Source organism: Bremia lactucae, linkage group LG2 (genome assembly GCF_004359215.1).
Source record: "Bremia lactucae strain SF5 linkage group LG2, whole genome shotgun sequence".
NCBI lineage: Eukaryota > Oomycota > Peronosporomycetes > Peronosporales > Peronosporaceae > Bremia > Bremia lactucae.
This window is the reverse complement of record NC_090611.1, coordinates 4,806,617-4,818,249: the sequence shown is the minus strand read 5'-3', so window position 1 is coordinate 4,818,249 and position 11,633 is coordinate 4,806,617. Positions and strand designations below refer to the sequence as shown.

The window sequence follows — 11,633 nt, the reverse complement described above, 5'->3', positions numbered from 1 at the left end:
TTCAGCTTGATCAGCACATCTCGGAAGGACATCCTGTAAGACATAACATCATGTATTGGTGCAGTTAGTGCAATGTTTCAAACAGAGCTGAACGAGTGGAATAAGTTCATTGAAAGGAAATTGGCCAAAAGGTTGGACGAGGTGCGAGCATTGCCTTGATAAAGTTGCCTGGCTTCATCGCTTCATCTTATTTTTAGCAAAAGTTGACTTAGATAATTTAACGCCGCCCACCTTCTTTCTGTAGGCGGGCACGTCGTAATGCGGCCACGCTCTACTTAGGCACACCCTAGCACAGCGAGGAAGCGCTTAAACCTGCTTCTCTTGTGTGCAGTGAGGTAGTTGTGGTGGGCGCGTATAGCGACCTCACCCAACACACTAATAACTCTGGTTAAGTGTCGTCACGGGAGCGGTAACCCGTCTCCTCGTGCGCACTTACCAAGTAGGTAGTAGTTTTCAGACTGATTTATATTTAATAGAATTAAATACAAATACCTATCTTAACCAATTAAAATGTTATCTCTATAGATATCATTTAATATGTACTGCGAGCGTATCTGTATAGATACCTCGCGTAACGGATGATGCTAGCCGTCATCCCTCCTAATGTGAATGCACCCATGTGCTGTGCATCACATCCACAAGGGTTGGTCACAAATCTGCACCACACCCGAGTGTTGGGTCAAGTTACTTTTATTTAGTAATTGACCATCCTCTTAAGACCAAATGTACTTAATGGGGACTGTGTAACATTAGGGCAACTTTAGCCCGTTACAATATAACACACTCCAAAAACAGTTGCCAATATATCATTGCTTCTTTTCATTTAGAAATACAGTGTTCGTGCGACATAATAAGCAACTACTGTCATCACCTTCTTCGATTTGTTATAGGGAAAAAACTCGCTGGCTCGTATGCCAGATAAGCTTATTTTGCATACGCTTGTATGTGATTGGAACTATTTACCCTAGTCTTTAGCCCTAGAATAGGCCACTGCTATATGAACACGTATACCCATTTAGCTATTTGTACACCCTCGACCGTTTCGTATAGATCGTGCACGGTATCAAAGAACAGCTTCGACTCGTTAAACACGAGCACCATGTACGACGTCAAGGCGTAAATTAGAACCATACCAGAATGGCGATGACATACTTGCGGATGCCCGTGGGAATGCGTCCAAATAACCCAGCAAGATAGTACGATCTTTACGCAAGTTTGTTCTGTCGAGAAATGCGACGCTCTTTCGAAAATTGGCCAATAATCTAAGGTTTGTTATTGGTCTGAGTGCAATTTTCTCACGACAAAGGACACGACGACCATTTAGGAAGTCATGGCATTTACGTCGCGTTTGGGTTCAATGAGATTCCTAGTTACGATTTCCAGCGCAAGAAGAAGAAATTCGATAGCCGCGCCGTGTTTCTAGCTGACACAATTGTCGTGTTTGCGAATAAAACCAAGTGTTTTATGAATGTTTTCATAGCGTGGGGAAAAGTACGGTTTGATACTGAAGACGACAGACGTGAAAGATGAAATGACGTTTAAAGACGGTTAGTAATTATAATGGGAAGGTGAATACGTCGTTATCGGGTACGCGGAAACAAGTGCTGCACTCATGGCTTCGGAATCTGCAGCGGGTGTTGGTACGCAAAGAAATGGACCAGGAACGTCTCGTCATCAAGCCAAACTCATGCGAAAAAAACGGGAAGAAGCTACGCGTCGGTTAGAGGAACATAATATTGACTTGTCGGAGATATAAAAAAAGCTTTTATAGGGCGTGAGCGGATATTCAACAGTACCCGTCCAAGTTACGCGACATGCGTGCTGAGGCAGTTATTCTTGCGATCGCTGGCGTTCCCGCCATTTCACATCTCTACGATTAAAAATAAAAGCAAGTCGAAAGAACACAAGGCGGCGTCAGCGTCGAGGTAAGTGAGGCAGTGAATAAGTTGTTTTGGGCTGCGATCTTGTTTTTACAGAGGAATTTGATAGCAATTGAGAGTAGAACATCGAGAAAACACGATGAAAATAAAACGACGTAATTCTAACAAAAGGTCTATGACGATGCAATTTGTGGCATGGTATGTTTTGGGTTGCGATCTTTTTTTGCGTATGAATTTGATCGAAAATTGACAGTACAGCACTGAAAATTCACGATGGAAAAAGAACGAGTAAAAATTGATATGAAAAAAGACGTCAACACGATGATATGTCATTTTTTTATCTTAGAAATAGTAACTAGTGACAAATCGTCGCGATAACAAGTGACATGGAAAACAATACGTAAATTGTAGACGGCTTCAAGTACGGCGAGATGTTTTAAACAACAAAAAGCGACATAACATTGCTGTTCTTGTTATGCAAGTGTTATTCATGATAGGGTGAAAAGGTAGGGAAAAGAATTCCAGCCAATCACAAATGTATGCAAAATAAGCTTAGCTAAAGTACTTGAGCCAACGAGATAAATTCTATATTTTAATGCGAAATTATATCTGAGATTCGAGGCTCCTTAGAAAATATTCCTAATTTTGTTACAGCGACCAATCACAGAAAGTAAATAATTCTCGTTTCAATTTTCAGTTTATCGGTACTTGTCATACTGCCATTAATAATTTGTCAACTTTTGTCAACGACACCATGCCCGTTCGCCCGTCCGGTCTCCAGACCGCCCGTATTGCCCGCCAAGTTCGCGCCTACACTGGCCTCGTCAACAAGGAGAGCCACATCGTCGACGACCAGAAGCTCTTCACGACGGTCAAACGCCCCACATACCTCAAGCGCAAGTCCGACGGTCCGCTGTTCACGGCTATGATGCTCGGTCTCGTCTTCGGCTTTGTACAAAGTTTTCGGGGTGAAATGAGCATGGCCACGGGAACAAACAAGAAAGAATAAGTCGGTCACGGAGTGAGATGAAAGGTTTGAGTTGTATACATGCGTCTCGTAATAAATAATCAAGGCTAGAGTCGGCGCTATTGCCTACGACTGCATGTATATATTTTTCTTTAATTGTCATACACCACACTAATTTTGATAACATTGATGGAGCCACTTTGAAAAAGTTGACAATCGCCGCCAATATGTATGTAGTAATGACCTCCTTACCTGACTGCGTAAGCTTCGTGGAGGCGTACGACCACTTCATGTCAATAGAAAGTCCGTCCTCAAATCTATCAGACTCCAGTACAAAAGCGTCCCAGGAACAACTGATTGCTACGATACTTTACATGAAAAAATGCATACAACAGCGTCAGATCGACGGTATGCTCTCGGCCAACGAGCGCCTGTTTGAGCTGCAGAACGCGCAGCTCTATGCCTTGTGCGTCGAATACTATCTAGACATACTCATTCCCAAGCAAACATTCTTCCCAGCAAGCATCAAGCGGGCACACGCGTGCAGACCCACCCGACAACACGCACAACGTCGTCTACCGTCACCAATATTTTCGCGAAGCCGATGTATAATTAATGAAGTTTTTGGACGTGCCGAGAGTGTTGGTCTTTTAACCGAAACAAAGCGTCGTGAGCAGTACGAACGGCTTGAAAATAATCAATTGTCACTATCGCGAGACGAAAAGATTCAGGGTTTCAAATTGCAACGCGAGCTGGGAGAAAAGTTGCATTGATGTTGATAATGTAGGAGGTGACGCGATTTAATCCATAGATGGATGCAGCATGAGACGATTTGATCGGGTGTGTTTTAACCCGCCTATAATGACGCTGGAAGAGTACGCGGATAAAGAAATGACAGGTGCCACTCGAGAGGCAAAAAAATCAGCAGTATGGTTTTGTTGCGTCAAAGTGAGTTGAAATGATGTTAATATTGCATGCTAGATTCTTTGTAGGGAGGCGCCGCAAGAACCACGAATGTATGACCAGCTTCTCGAGGACGGAGATGAAAACGATGAGGGATTGACTGAGGAAGCGACGTATAAAGATCGCGCTTGGGACGATTGGAAAGGTGCCATTAAAAAGGGCATTGGCAACAAGAAAGGATCGCAATTTTAGCACTACAATCTTTGAGTAAAACACCACATTAGTTTATAACAATGTTGCCGAAAACGGGTATTTATTGAGGATGGCTGTTACGGTGCCTTTGCAATGGAATCCTACTGTCACTCCCCTTTTGTAGTGTTTCATTTTCTGAAGGACGAAGCGGTACGCCGGAATGATGGTCGTCCAGTTCCCACAGGTTACAATGTCATTTTGGGTATGATTGGTGGCATTCTTTGCGGGGCCTGTGGGAACCCCGCCGATATTGTCATATCCGGGTGCAAGCGGGCAGTCTATACCGCTTGAAAGGCGACGAAATTACAAGCACGCCGTCGACGGACTCGAACGAATAAAACAAGAGGAATTACTGGACGCGCTTTTGCTGGGTCTTAAGCCGAATATGATTCGTGCGATGTTGCTGACGATGGGTCAAATTGCAGCCTATCATGTGGCCAAGTCGACAATTTAAGCGAATCACACGCCAATGCACGACGGAGTATGGTCGCTGGACTCATGGCAACAACAGCTTGTGTACCAGCAGATATTGGTGGGACCAGACTGATGCACATGTGAACATTATCAAACACGAAGGACTGCGCTGACTTTACAAGGGATGGGTGCCAGCGTACATGCGACTGGGACCACAGACGTTGCTAACGTTTGTGTTCCTGCGCTTACTTTGACAGTGTCGATTGAAAGTTAATCGTTGAGTCGCCACTTTTGAGCTTAGCAATTTGGCTACTTGCTAAAAACGTACCCCTTTCCCAAATTGCCCCAATAATCATTGTGATTGCCTCTTTGAGTCGAAGTTTTGTGGACATTGTAAGGTTTAGGATGAGTAGGCTGCACGCTCTATTTGCGCCACAAATGGCAATTCGCACACTGCTCAGCAGAAAAAAGGAAGTAGCATTGCGGAGACGGTGATGGTGTCCGACAAGCCTTCAATGCTTTATCGCTTGGGATCAGCAAAAAAGAGCATATTTGCCCTTTTGAGCGTGGCATCAAGCAGCACATCTGGCAGCAAGGCGCGGCAGCTTAGGTTATCGGATGGCTCGTATATCGACAGTTAAATTCTTTGATGAAGCTCTCATCCGGATCTCTTGCTCTTTGTAAAGTGTGACAAAAAAACACCAATTAAGATATATCAATTCTAACTCAGATGGGACACGGGCATGATATAATTTTATGATTTATTGATTTTTTTGGTATATTTTTTTATTGATCGGTATATTTTTTATGCTTGTAAATTATTTGGTACATTTTGTTATTCATTAGTTATTTTGGTATATTCTTTTGTATTCCCCGAATTATAATTTAATTTTTATAAGAAATACACCGAATTCCTTTCTTATTTGAATATTAAAATATACCACAATAATTAATGAATTTAAGTAGACCAAAATAATTAATAAATAAAAAATAAATACCACGCATGTATAATAAACGTTCGAACATACAGAAGCTTGGGATCATGAAGAGATATGCTACACTTGATCTTAGCCATGAAGCAGAGAAGCTTTCATGAAGAGATATGGATTGAAGGCGTTGTTATTCATATAAATATGTCATAACCATACGACGGAGTTTTAACATGCTAAATCTAGTCACGTAATCAATAGACTTTCGAGTAGATTAAGACTGTAAGACTGTTCCATTTACGTTTTCTGCTGTTCAGACGATATTTGACAAATATCCTGTTCTATATTGTATGATCTTTAATTCTGCAATATGTAATTTCTGGCATGTTGCAAGAATTTGATGTCCCACCCCCGCTACCACTTGCTGGCCCCACATCAACAATTGCGTTTTGCTGCATATAGCAGCTTCTTCGAGGATAGTTGTTACGCTAATAAAAGCGAAGTCAAGCAGTTGCTGAATACAATCGAAATTGCAACCGTCCGTTTCGTATTGTGTCAAGCGATAAACGGCGCTACAAGGAAGTGTGCACGCAACATGGCTTTCTCTTCGTTGTGCAGTTTGCCTTTTCGCACACATTGAATGTGCCACCAATTTGGCCATAATTGTAGGACCTGCCCGAGCCTGGACGCATAATTGTATGCTTCATCTCTATTACATAGTGCATGATAATTAGAGGTTAATCATCCAATAAAGGGTTTTCCTCGCCATAAAACCAGAATTCATGTATTAAAATTAATGCGGAAGATTTTAGACAAGTCTGTAGTTTCCTTCGTTCTATAGTAAAGCTAAATAGCAACGCCTTTAATCATATCTCAAAATAGAGTTAGTGTCTCCATGTCTATTAGTTTGAATCCGGTAAAGATAATATTTGTATCGACAATTTGATAGAGTGGTACAAGAATACTTTGGCTTGTTTGTGTCACTGATCCGAATTACAATAACACGCAGCACACGCTGATTTGCCTTCTGACACTGATAAAGATGTTACCTGTCGCACAACGTCTCTTATTGTGGCAAGCAAAGCATGCCCAACTTGTACAGGAACGACGAAGCCAAAATTTCGAGAAATAGTAATCAATGATGATATGATTTTAGATAATGGAGGTCTTAGTTTTAGCTGTGGACTACAATCATACGCTTCCGAAATGCACCGTGTTTAAGATATTGATATCGGCAATGAGCCCAAATCCTTATGCCAGCAAAATGTTGCACGACTCGAACTATTACCAGCCACGCCAAGATTTTATGGACGATGATGATGAAGCTATCACTCTATAGGGCCGATAAACGAAATCTGATTTCGAGTTTTGAATTCCCGCTCCACGGGGTTATCCGGCACCTGTGCTCCTTGCACGCGCCCACCGGACGGGTATGACGGACCCGACCTGCATCTCTCCGCCTGTCGCAGAGCTCATGGTTAGCACTCTTCCCCGTGCCACGTTGTTCGTTTGCGTGCTTAAGCGCAAATCTGGAAGTATATGGAGGTATATGACACGAATAAGCTCATGGATGTGGAAGTGAGGGGAGCTCCAACCTTAAGATATCTTATCAGCATTTTTGCTTGGAGGGCATCTATCTCATATCATGGTGAATCTTATGGAAACTTTCATTCAAGCGAAGCACTGCTTAGACAGCCAACCGGAAATGTAACTCAATTTATACCTAATAATTTGCAAAGCTTGAGGTTTAATATAACGCTAGATACGTACCCACTCATGCGAATCGTATTGTGCAGAGGGGGGGGGGCGCGCGCAATTTCGATGGCGGGGGAACCTCTCTTCGTGCACCCTCGTTGGCACATCCGAGCATACCTCAGAGCATTTCACCAATGGGCTGGCGCATATTCGCCGGCTCCTTGCACACTGAGCGGTGACGTCCTATGATCGCCAAGTAGAGGCGCACCTATTGGTGGAAGAGACGCCTCCGGCATTTGCAACGGAACCTTTCACGACCGCAGTGAAGTGCTGGTTCATACAGCTACGAGGGCGTGGATAAAAATAGCGGACGATAATATGCGCCCGATAATACCACTAGAAGAAGAAGCGCTGGCGGCCTGGATGATGAGTGGTATCGTTCTGTCATCGCCGCCAGAGTTTTTAGTGTGTACCCATCCGCTTGCTACGCGGGTTGTGATGCTTGATTTCTTAGAAACATACCTGAAAGGAAAGGTTCTTGCGATTGTGCCTCCGTATGTGCGCATGCCCAATTACATCGCAGAGAAGACCTTACTTCTCCAACTATTGGAGCGCAGTGAGGGGGAAACGGACCCGGACGTCTTAAGTCAGGAATTGGTGAAAGGGGCCAAGCGGACAAGTTACGACGCAGACACGAGACATCTGACTTTCATTTTGCCAGATCAGGCGGCTGCTTCGAGTTGGCATGCTATGTCAATTTTGTTTGCGGGAAGCGCCTTTAACTTTTGTTTTCCAATATTTGAGGGCGCGAAGACATTACTGCTGCCTCGGTACCAGCAACGGCAGCAGGTCGTAACATTTTGCACTGGTTCTCGTGAATGGAATTGCAGCTAGCACGGTTCAAGCAATACTGGACCCCAATGTGTCCTGTACGGTAACTTTGGTGTCTCGTGGGTGCTCACACGGATCGGACGCGTATGATTCCAACTTTTGTGTTGCAACTTTCGATACGGTGGCATGTCCTGAACAACTCAAGCTAATTACGCATATGTCGACTACAGGGATGGAGCTCTTCCTTAACCATTATCGACACTTTCAACGCGTCCCCCTCATTTATCTCTCCCACCTGGCAGACATGACTCGATTGTGCAGCGTAGGTTTCTTGGTCGGGCTCAACTGAGCGATGTTCTTAATGATAATACGGAGCAAGCGGGAGATGAAGCGCATTTTTATGCGACGGCACATTATTATTTTTATACATTTGCCAGGCGGTGGATCGGCCACCTCCGATCTCGATCGTTGGTATGTCAGTGATATACATTCGGACTGGATTCGAGACGTTGACTTTTCGGTACCCGGTCCTGCAGCTGATTACAATGGCATAAGTGTCAGGATTAGGGTGCCGCGTTATGTTGTGCGCGTCCACAAGCCACGGCGAGTGTATCCGGTTCCTGGATGCGCACAAGCGGACGCGATTAGCATAATTATTACTGCCATGGAACTGGCACAGCGGCAAGTGGACGAGTAGGCTTCGAATCCTACGTCAGACTATCTCACGGCCCGACGACTTGCAGACTGTTAGAACACATGGATATCATCCAGCGAACGATTCTGCTGGCAACCACCAAGCAGGCGCGTCAAGGTTAGACGAAACGTTATAGGCAGCGGCTGCGTCGAATATATCTTCGGCTGGGAGCAGCTCTCTTGGATGCACGTTCGTCTGAGGCTTCTCCGGTCCGTCGTCAATAAAGATGCGATCACACTAGCCCCATCGATACCACGGTAGACGTTCGTAAAAAGGTATCGGAGTGTCGGTGACTACGGCAGAGGACCAAAAAGGAGCGACTGCATGTTCAGCACACCTTCTCGCTGGGAGATCCATCACGTCGCTTCTACGCCTGGGTGTCGACCAAATTATAGGATAGCACTATCGTGTTCCTGGAAAGCTCAGTTCGGGTCAAATCGGTCACAGGAATTGGCTGAAGAAATGGCAGATGGCTAGGAACAGAATATGATTCACTCTTTTGCCCGCCCAAGTTGATAATTTTAGTGTGACGTCTTCAATTTCTTCAGAAAATGCCAGTGCGGCCTTGAAGAAGCTCAAGCGTGGGAAAGCTGCGGGGACGGACGAACTCAACACCTTTTACCGAGATTACGCAGCTGATCTCGCACCTATTTTAGCAGGACTGTATACCCGGTGGCTGGAGTGCAGCATGCTGCCGGCATCGTTTGGAGAAGCAAACATCCAGTGCCTAAAGGAAAATGCGGCATCTGCGTTGCCTCTGGATCATTGCCCGATCGCGTTACTTAACAGTGACTACAAGTTATTTGCAAAGATTATGTCGTTTTGAGTGCGCCCTTGCTGTCGCAAATCGTTTCGCCAGCCCAAGTTGGATATGTCCCAAAGCGTTCGATTTTCACTGCGTTGAATATATTCAAGGCGGTTCGCAAAGCAGCAAAGGCTGACAGTGATCTTCACGAAGTTATTATTTTGCTCCTCGATTTTGCAAAGGCTTACAACACGCTGCAACGTCCTTATCTAATTTCCGAATTAAAGTAGCTTGGACTTTCGTCCCGATTTGTTTTGATAGTGGAGGCATTACATCGCGGCACAACGTGTCGATTTATTGTGAATGAATACCGATCTGAGTCAACTGTGGGATTTTACAGGGGTGCCCACTTGCACCACTTCTCTTTATCCTCGCCCTCGATTGTGTGAATCGTGTGGTCCAAACGAGAACGGACATGCGTGGGGTGCCACTTAAATCTGGCGAGCGGGTCGCTGATGACGCGGCCGTCTACCTGCGCGATCGGGCTACGGATACGCACATTGTAACAACTTTTGATGATTTCGCTAGCGTCTTCGGCCTTCTGACAAGCCACTCAAAGTCAATGATCATTGCTCTGGACCCTCGCAAATCAACATTGCCTCTGATCACTTGTGGCCTAACACTCCTGACTTCAAACGAATCCTGCCGATATCTTGGTGTAATGGTGGGTCAACAGGAGGTAATGGCGGATAACTAAAATAAACGCTTGCGATCTATTTGGAGCCGGCATGTGCTAGCCAGGAAGAAGACCCACACGATGAGACAACGAGCTCGCCTTGACAGTATCATTGCGGTGTCCAAAATACTTTTCCTAGCTCGGCAATGCTGGCCTCATCCAGCCATGGTCACCGGGTTGACGAATTTGATTAAGGACTTTGTTTGGGGTGTCCGCGATGGTAAGCGGTCCAGACCTTAGGTCCTTTTCGGGCTGACTTCACTCTCGATACAACAGACTGGTCTTGCGGTGCCGTGCATCCCAACGTATCTGATGACTGTGGCGGCTACAGCAGTTGGTCAATGGGCAGCTACAGCGTCTTCGCGAGACTTACTAATTGGAAAATGCCTATGGGGATCTGCAGCGTCTATTCCACGATGAATCACACCTTGATATAGTGCAGACAAGCACCCAAGATATCGTGCGACATTATGGCACACCGATTCAGAAATTTCTGGCCTTTCGACGGCTTGACATGCGCGCCAAGGGACGTCAAGGAAGTCTGTCGAAGGGCCGTCGCGTTTACTTCGAAAGCCGAGGTCGACTATAACACCGACGGAAGTGTTACTATTGATGTTTGACGGGTCATTGATGACAACCTCCGTGTAGGAATGAGGGCTGAAATAGCGTCTTCGGGGAGGTTCAGCCACAGGTGGATTGAATACGCCCTTTGACGGATATGTCATAGCTGCGCGACCGCAGAGGTACAACCTATAATTTAAACGATGCTGATTTTGGACGAGCACGAATTATTTGCGTGGCATAATGTCTTGGACGCTATGTTAAAGTGGAATCATACGGTTCTCAGCACGGCTAGACATGGCAGCCCATTAAATGGCGAAGAGACGGCACTTTGGTTCATTCTACCTCGCTCTTCTCTACAACTTTCCAGCACTCGTATATCGAGCAATCAAACCAGGTTGCTTACTTGCGTACTCTACCAAGCTTCCTCGGTATCATAACTGGACACTAAATAGTGCAGGGATATCGCTGACTCAATTTGATGCGGACGTGGAGGGTGAAGTGACACCAGTCTCGTCGATGTCCACATGTGATATAGCGGCGTCCAGCGATAGCGGCACTCCTGTGCACTTTGGCGCGCACCCAACGCTCACCCGCGTAGTATATATCCGGGCAGGACGGCGGCGCTGGCGTCCGCACCGAAGACAAACTATACAGGCTATCTCCAAACACCGGCGCGATGAAGGAAAACGATTTCTTGAAGAGCGAGCATCAAAGCTGGACTTTCAAGTGATTTCGGACGGGACACCACTTATTACCTGGAGAGATATACGCTGGATACGTGCTTCTTTTCCGACCAACGCACAAACGCTGTATCATCTGAAATGCAACAGCTTCCCACTATGGAAGTGGACGAGCCAAGATCTATCATGCGCCGTACCCGTGTGTTCTCGGACCCTGCTCACCGTGGCACGACGTGTGTTTTGGACATGATCCAGTGTGCGTCGCCACTGCGAGCGTCGTCTAGACAGGTGGCGAGCGCTTGGAGGATTCAGCGAGACAAATTTTAACGTATGGGCGTTTGGG

The 11,633-nt window shown here is 45.6% G+C and overlaps 6 protein-coding genes across 6 annotated transcripts; all 6 read left to right on the top strand.

Annotated features, from left to right (window-relative positions):
* Positions 1 to 2,634: 2,634 nt before the first annotated feature.
* Positions 2,635 to 2,889, top strand: CCR75_008478 (uncharacterized protein; the record flags this gene model as incomplete). Its single annotated transcript, XM_067966530.1, has 1 exon — positions 2,635 to 2,889. The coding sequence occupies one exon, from the start codon at positions 2,635 to 2,637 to the stop codon at positions 2,887 to 2,889; it is 255 nt and encodes an 84-aa protein (XP_067822158.1).
* A 197-nt stretch (positions 2,890 to 3,086) lies between these two features.
* On the top strand, positions 3,087 to 3,620 carry CCR75_008479 (uncharacterized protein; the record flags this gene model as incomplete). Its single annotated transcript, XM_067966531.1, has 1 exon — positions 3,087 to 3,620. One exon carries the CDS (start codon positions 3,087 to 3,089, stop codon positions 3,618 to 3,620), a length of 534 nt encoding a protein of 177 aa, XP_067822159.1.
* An 88-nt stretch (positions 3,621 to 3,708) lies between these two features.
* CCR75_008480 (uncharacterized protein) lies at positions 3,709 to 4,002 on the top strand (the record flags this gene model as incomplete). The annotated part of the gene is made up of 2 exons (XM_067966532.1): positions 3,709 to 3,779; positions 3,840 to 4,002. 2 exons carry the CDS (start codon positions 3,709 to 3,711, stop codon positions 4,000 to 4,002), a joined length of 234 nt encoding a protein of 77 aa, XP_067821912.1.
* Positions 4,003 to 4,485: 483 nt separating this feature from the next.
* On the top strand, positions 4,486 to 4,690 carry CCR75_008481 (uncharacterized protein; the record flags this gene model as incomplete). The annotated part of the gene is made up of 2 exons (XM_067966533.1): positions 4,486 to 4,556; positions 4,579 to 4,690. 2 exons carry the CDS (start codon positions 4,486 to 4,488, stop codon positions 4,688 to 4,690), a joined length of 183 nt encoding a protein of 60 aa, XP_067821911.1.
* A 1,814-nt stretch (positions 4,691 to 6,504) lies between these two features.
* Positions 6,505 to 6,684, top strand: CCR75_008482 (uncharacterized protein; the record flags this gene model as incomplete). Its single annotated transcript, XM_067966534.1, has 1 exon — positions 6,505 to 6,684. One exon carries the CDS (start codon positions 6,505 to 6,507, stop codon positions 6,682 to 6,684), a length of 180 nt encoding a protein of 59 aa, XP_067821910.1.
* Positions 6,685 to 7,418: 734 nt separating this feature from the next.
* On the top strand, positions 7,419 to 8,568 carry CCR75_008483 (uncharacterized protein; the record flags this gene model as incomplete). Its single annotated transcript, XM_067966535.1, has 3 exons — positions 7,419 to 7,908; positions 7,931 to 8,197; positions 8,309 to 8,568. 3 exons carry the CDS (start codon positions 7,419 to 7,421, stop codon positions 8,566 to 8,568), a joined length of 1,017 nt encoding a protein of 338 aa, XP_067821909.1.
* Positions 8,569 to 11,633: the final 3,065 nt, after the last annotated feature.